Below are 7,338 nucleotides of genomic sequence, written 5' to 3'. Positions count from 1 at the left end.
GGCGAGAGCTTTTGCATTTTGCAGTGCTGTTTGAGGGGGGCGGGGGGTGGAGGAAGCGGAAAGCCGCCGAGTCGCCGGGGACCTCCGGGGTGAACCATGTTGAGTCCTGCCAACGGGGAGCAGATCCACCTGGTGAACTATGTGGAGGATTACCTGGACTCCATCGAGTCACTGCCTTTCGACCTGCAGAGGAACGTCTCGCTGATGCGAGAGATCGACGCCAAATACCAAGGTACGGCGGGTGATGGATGGGCGGGGGCGGCCGCGTCCATCCCCGGGTCCCGGCGACGAGGCTGGCCGGTCCTGCAGGAGCTGGAGCTCCCGGTAGCGTCCTCGGAGGGCTAGGAACAAAAGGTCTGGAGCGCCTTTGAGACGCCGAGGTCCTTGTGTGCCCAGCCCCGGGACATGGAGGAGGAAGGAGCGCGAACGGCTGGCTGCAAGGCTGCGCGACCAAAGCGCTCTTTGTAGTGAAGTGATGAGGCGGTGCTGCGGGGGAGGGGGCGCGGGGCTCAGCCGCGTCCTCGGGGAGGGGGCGCGGGCGGCCGCGCGAGGTGGAGTGCATTACGGACGCGGCGGCCGCAGGGCGCGGGCGCCCAGTTGGAGAGGCGGCTGCGGGCCGTGCTCCCGCGATCTGGAGTGCCGGTCCGGAGAGTCGCCGCCCCCCGCCCGGTCCCGAACCCGAGTGTTACATAAAGTACTGGCCAGTCCGGACCCGGGGTCGCGCGATCGCCCAGGCCCTGCCTGCCTGGGCCCTCCCTTGGCTCTGGACCCGGCTCCGGGGCCCGACTACGAGGGGCGCCGGCGCGGTGTGCCTGGCGGAGGGAGAGGGTGGAAGGGAGGATCGTAGTCGACTGGGTCGGTGCACGACTGGGCTGTGTTCGGTGGGCGCGAGCTGGGGCTCCGGCCCGAGAGGAGCGGGGCAGGTGAGAAACCTGCAGTCCTCCCGGAGACCCTGGCTGCCCCGAGTGGCGAAGAGGCGGAGCCTGCGTGCCCGCCGGGTCCTGTCGGTTGTTGGGGAAACTTTGCTGCTAGGTCAGGGGGCTCTGCTTTGGACCTGGATGGCCGTTCGGAGTTTACTCCTGCTTACAGAACTGCGCAGCAGGGAAACGGAAGAGTTGGGGGAGGTGGAAGGCCGACACTCGGGCCCGCACACCAAGCCCTGCCGGGGAAAGCGCCCCTGCGCGCTCTGTCCGAGCTGCAGCTTCGCAGCTTGGTTTATAGGAGAGTCATTAACATATTGCGGAACGTTCCGCCTCTGCGGCCCTGTGATTGGTCGCAGCGTCCCCCGTGGAATGTCCTTATCAGTGTGCTGCGCAGTCATTGGGGTACGGCCTGCATGGGGGCGGGCCTGGCTCGGGGACGCGCTCCGGTCTGTGTTTCCGCTGCCTGCTATTCTCTCTGTGGCAGAGGGCCGGGCGGAGGGAGGAGGCGAGTTGATTTGAATGTCTTCGGGTCGCCCGTCCTCTGGCCTCGGATTGGCTCCTGCCACTGCTGGGGCGGGCCATTATCGCGGCTCCTGCTGTTTGATAGGTTGCCTCCTGTGATCTCCGCCCTCAGCGTTGTCGATTCACAGAGACCTCGGGGCGGGGCGGAGCGCTCTTGGCGAGTCTCATAGGCTGCCGGGATCGCGGTCACTTACCGGCCGCGGGGCCATGGCGGCAATGGCCTCCGGGAGGCCGCTGCGATCTCCTTCTCGGCTCCAGCGCCGCACGGGCAGCTCCGGCCACTTGTCGCATTTCCCGGAGGCGTGAGTGAACGGGGAGGGTCCTGTCGGAACGCGGGTCGGTGTGTTCGGGTGCTGTCCTCCTGGAGCCCGGCCGACGCGACTCCCGCGGTGTTTGGACCGACCTTAGAATAAGCCCTTGCTTGCTCAGAGTTACTGTTGCAGGTGGAGCTTTTTGACAGTCGCCAGTGCTTCGGGTGTAGAAGAGTCTGGAAGAACTTAAGGTTCTATCCTTGTACATAGAGCTTGTTGCCTGAGTCATTTTTCAAATGTTATAAAAATACCTTGGAAGCAGTGCCTCATTAGAAACTTAGACTACCTTATGTAAGTTAAAATAGCTTTTAGAGAACAGGACAGACTAGATGGTACTGCGGGCCGGTTTATTCACCTCCACTGGTACTTTACGGCGGTCCAGCAGCACTCCGAAGTTCAGCTGCGTTGTTCCTGTCTGCTGCTTTCAGTGGTTTTATTGATTACTTTGCTTAGGGTAACTGCTATTGTGTGGGGCCCACAGTAACTTTGTGGTAAGTTTTTAATGGGATTTTTCTCCATAAGCTTCACCTAAAGCTGAAAGAAGCAGTTGTTCAAATTTAATTTAGCAATGGATAGAATTGCTCTTCTATAAAATATCAGCATTATTTTTGAAATATGGCTGGGTGTGATGACACATGCCTGTAATCCGGTCGGAGGCAAGATCAGCAAGCAACTCAAGGCCAGCTTTGATTGTCTAACGTATTATCCGTGCTGGGTTACAAACAAAGAAAAGAAACCTGACTACTGGCTAAGCCTAAGTTAAATCCACTTAAATAACACAAAATTTGGGTTGTTGTTCACTTACTATCGTTTTGTGATAAGGTTTCATTGTGTAGCCTTAGCTGACCTGGAACTCCTAAAAATTCTAATGCCTGTGAATCTGGAATTTAAGGTATGTGCCATCATGCCAAAAAATGCATATTTTGGGTTATTTTTGATAAGTCAGATCAGTTGACTTGTCTCTTTGGAGACTGGGACTGTTCATCCTCCTTTGCAGTGGGATAATGTCTTGTGATTCTTCCTGGAATCCTCCAGAACCTGAATATAGCTTTCCCTGGTACTTCCGTGTCAGCCCTTGTTGATGTCTTGCAGGATTTTTGTTGTTATTTTTGTTTGTTTTGAGACAGGGTCTCCATATATACTCCTGGCTGGCCTGTATAAGCTACACTGGCCTGGAATTCAAAGAGCTCTGCTGACCTCTGCCTGAGTTCCTATGTTCACTGTCAGGAGAAAAGAGAGCAGAGTTTCTGGATAGCCCTTCTGATTTCCAGCGGTTGCCTTAAGAAATGGCAAAAGGGTCTCAAAAAAATCTGGTACTATTTGCTATTTGAGGAAAATTGCTCAAGGATCTTTCTGTGTGTATAATTAGACTTTGGTGCACAATGTTTAAGTTGTCTAATCCCTTATTTTTAAAGTGGCCAACGATTTTATTTGCTCATTTCTGGCATTTGAAGCGCTCTCTGGCATCTTTGGCCTGAGATCCTTCGTAGTCTTGAAGCACTCACTGCTGCAGCCACCCACTCTGCAGGGTTTCCCTCTGTCAGCTTTACAGACGCCCACCCATTCCCCTACTTTCCTACTTATCACCCCTAATCGGACCGATTTGATGCTCGGTGCAAAGGGTCTCTATCTGCTTGACAAAGAGACTCACCATACTTGGATATAAGCACACAAAGACAGGTTTGGCACTTGTCTAAGGCTTTGGATGAGAGCGATCTCCATCACTTCTTGTAAAGCAGTGTTGATACTCATTACACCTCAAGCAGAAATCCCTCCTTGCGTTGTGGCCCTGGGTTACCACAAAGCCAAATCATGAAAACACCCAGGCTCAGGGACTGTCTGCAAAGGGAAAGCTATTTGTTCTTGAGACAGGGTCTGGGTGTGTAGCCCAGGCTGGCCTCACACCCGCGCTTCTGCCGCAGTGCCATGAGTCCTGGAATAGGGGCTGTACTGAGCTGAATTCTTAGACTTCTTAACAGCTTTTATTTCTTGGGAAATTGTCTAATTCCATTTGCCAAATGATATTTTATAAGCATATAGACTTATTTTTAGCCTTCCTAAGAAGGCTTAAATTTAATACTAGGGTTTAGTTCTCAGAATGGTAATATTGAGTACTCAGAGATAGCCAGGAAGGTCTCTGTAGATTCCAGGGCACCCAAGGCTACACAAAGAGACTGTTTTAAAAGAGTATTATAAGCCATAAATTTAATTATTACAAGTTGTAAAGTCAAATCTGTCACTTTGATTTTAAAGCAAAGTTGTCTTGAGCAAAGCGTTCTTGTTTTCAGTAATACAGAACATCATGCCAGAGTGGTTCAAGAGGACAGATACACACAGGGCCTCTGCTGCAATCCCAGTCTGTAAGCCATAGGGTCCACACGCCTTCTCTGTAGAGTATTACAGACATTGAGATGCTCAGATGCAAGGGGGTGGGGAGTCCTGATCTCAAATGCGCAGAACACGGGTAAAAAGTGCCTGTCAATTCCAGCTGGGGAGGTGAAGACAGGTGCTTGCTCCCTGCTCCAGAGTCAGTGAGACTCTGTCTCGTGTAAAATGGAGAACAAAACCCGAACATAAAGAAATACAGAATAAAAGCTTTAAGTTCTTACAGAGATACTTGGACAGGAATTGTGAAAATACAATGGATTGGGGAAGAAACAGTTGAGACTGAAGCCCTTTACCTAAGCTTGAACTTTTTGTTCATCACCTCAGCTTTGCTAGGTGGAAGCCATGGCTCACACATGGCAAGAGTTTTACACAGGGAACTGGGGCCCCTTGTGATTTTTGATTTAGTTGGTGTTGGGCTTCTTTCCCAGTGTTCCTCGCAATGTGTAACGCAGACTATTTCTGTTGTAGAGATCCTGAAGGAGCTGGATGACTACTATGAGAAGTTCAAGCGGGAGACGGACGGCACCCAGAAGAGGCGGGTGCTGCACTGCATCCAGAGGGCTTTGATCCGCAGCCAGGAGCTGGGCGATGAGAAGATCCAGATCGTCAGTCAGATGGTGGAGCTGGTGGAGAACCGCACCAGGCAGGTGGACAGTCATGTGGAGCTCTTCGAAGCCCACCAGGACATCAGCGACAGCACTGGCAGCAGCGGCAAGGCCGGCCAGGACAAGTCAAAGAGTGAGACAATCGCTCAGGCAGACAAGCCGAATAACAAGCGGTCCCGGAGGCAGCGAAACAATGAGAATCGAGAGAATGCATCTAATAATCACGACCATGATGACATCACCTCAGGAACGCCCAAGGAGAAGAAAGCAAAAACCTCAAAGAAGAAGAAACGCTCCAAGGCCAAAGCAGAGAGGGAAGCCTCTCCCGCAGACCTCCCCATCGACCCCAACGAGCCCACGTACTGTCTGTGCAATCAGGTCTCCTATGGAGAGATGATCGGCTGTGACAACGATGAGTGCCCCATCGAGTGGTTCCACTTCTCCTGCGTGGGACTCAACCATAAACCAAAGGGCAAGTGGTACTGCCCCAAATGTCGGGGGGAAAACGAGAAAACAATGGACAAAGCCCTGGAGAAGTCCAAGAAAGAAAGGGCTTACAACAGGTAGTTTGTGGACATTCACAGGGAGAACAGACCCGCCGGTGTATTTGTGTCGCTGCCTTTGCGGAAGTCCGAGGACGGTCAGATGGGGGGGGTCCTCTCGGGACGGCGGAGACAGCCTGTGTCTTCATGGTGTACCCGTAACCAGACTGGGGCTGCAGATCAGCAGTTTAGAAACTACAAAGAGGTTCCAACTAAACATGGCAGCAAATGTCAGACTGGTTTTGGGGGTTGGGGAGTGACTTGGAAGTAATATAACAGATGTATAAAGAAGAGATTTAATTTGGCTGTTTTAACAAAAATGTTATGGTTTACAAAAAAACCAAAATTCACCAGGATGCTGAAGTGCAGCAAGAGTGCTTCTCGCTACCACAGTGTATATCCACCTGACAAGCTGGTCAAAGGTTTAAAGTCTAAATATTATTTTTTAAAAGGGTAAATGAGTAAATTTTACATGACATTTTATACATGGCCTATTTCCCAACTGGCCATTTTTAATGACTGGGTACATTTTTAATAGGTCAGACACAAGTGGTCCAGGCAGTGGGTCCAAGTCTTGCCTTTGCTACCCTAGGTCATAGTGTAGCCACCTTTAACTTATGAAGTGTATAAATGTACATTTCCCAGCCACCCCGCCCCTGCTGTATTATAACCGGAAGTGCAGCCTGGTGCTGTTGTGAAGGCAAGGTGCGGGTCCTGCTGCGTGTGTGAGCTGTATAGATGTTGTGTCAAGAAATAAATGAAACTTGACCAGTTTGTTTCTTTAGCATTTAATTTTAACATATAAATAATTTTAAAGTTTTTTGTCTTAAAAATTTATACAGCAGCAATTTAGACAAAGCCTTAAGCAAATTGTATATTACTGATGTCACATAATAAAGAAGGAAGTAGACATTATGTCCATGCCAGCAAATCAAGGTCAAAACTACTTAGAGCAGAGGTTAGGAAGTGACTGTGCTAGAGGTCAGCCCCACATCTGTTGTGTATGGCCTGTGAGCTAAGAATGGGCTCTGTGTTTCTAAGTGCTTTGAGAAATCTCATTTCACGATACATGAAAGTCCTATGAATTCAGAGTTGAGTGTCTATAAATAAAGACTCGTTGGAACACAGCCATGCTTATTTCCTTATGTGCTGTCTGTGGCTGCTTGGCAGAGACTGCTGCTGACAGCTGACGTTGGCCACCCATCGATGGCACGTGTCCTTAGCTACCCACATCCCTGGGTGACGAGCACACTGCTTGATCCGTCTCTGGGGCCTCTGGGCCAGGTCACTATAGAGTCACTGTGGCGCCTGTCGTTGGCAGTGTACGTTCGGTAGCTATTTGTTGGCTTTTGAGAATTTTTCTTACACTGGGCATAAATTCGTTTTCTGGTCTTTCCATTGTAGAGTTACTGGGTGAGCACTGTGTCACAGCCAGTAATGCCTTAAACTTTAGCCCTGTGTTCATCGATGTTCACAGACACTGTTACTTTCTGGCAGAGTATTAGAACCTTTAGGAATAAATCTACTAGCCTGGCAGTGCTGGCACACACCATTAATCTCAACAGTGGGAGGCAGAGGCAGGCGGATCTCTGAGGTCAAGGCCAGCCAGGGCTGCAAAGAGAAACCCTGTCTCAAAACAAAAAAAATCCGACTGAGCCAGAGTTTAATAAATGATGAAGAAAGCTAAAATATATCATAAAAGGGGTCAGAGAAATGGCTCAGCAATTAAGAGCACTTGCTCTTACAGAAAACTCAGTTTTGATTCCCAGCATCCACATGGCTCATGGGAACCAATGTCTCCTTCTGACTTCATGGGCACTGGGCACGTAAGAGGTAACTTACATTTACACAGGCAAACACTCAACACATATAAACAAAAATACTCAATGCAGCAGGAGGCAGAGATCTCTGAGGTTGAGGTCAGTCTGGTCTATATAACAAATTCCATTCCAGTCCAGCCAAGACTACACAGTGACACCCTAACTAAAGGGGAAAAAAGAAGAGGTAAAAACTCAACAATTGTTTGGGAGTTTCTCTTTTTTTTTTT

General features: G+C 50.3%; 1 protein-coding gene across 4 annotated transcripts in view; it reads left to right on the top strand.

The window, feature by feature from the left end:
* Positions 1-6,410, top strand: part of Ing1 (inhibitor of growth family member 1) — a 7,607-nt gene extending 1,197 nt beyond the window's left edge. The window contains exons 1-2 of one of the 4 annotated variants that reach the window (XM_005366293.1): positions 1-232; positions 4,613-6,410. In XM_005366293.1, coding sequence (XP_005366350.1) covers positions 97-232; positions 4,613-5,316 — 840 coding nt within the window. In that variant the 5' untranslated portion in view covers positions 1-96 and the 3' untranslated portion in view covers positions 5,317-6,410. The other 3 variants (XM_026788812.1, XM_013353445.2, XM_026788813.1) reach the window with 3 other exon arrangements.
* The last annotated feature ends 928 nt before the right edge of the window (positions 6,411-7,338 follow it).

The sequence above is a fragment of the Microtus ochrogaster genome, unplaced genomic scaffold (assembly GCF_000317375.1).
Source record: "Microtus ochrogaster isolate Prairie Vole_2 unplaced genomic scaffold, MicOch1.0 UNK7, whole genome shotgun sequence".
Classification (NCBI taxonomy): Eukaryota; Metazoa; Chordata; class Mammalia; order Rodentia; family Cricetidae; genus Microtus; species Microtus ochrogaster.
Note: the sequence above shows the minus strand (reverse complement) of the source record. Positions and strands in the feature narration are given on the sequence as shown.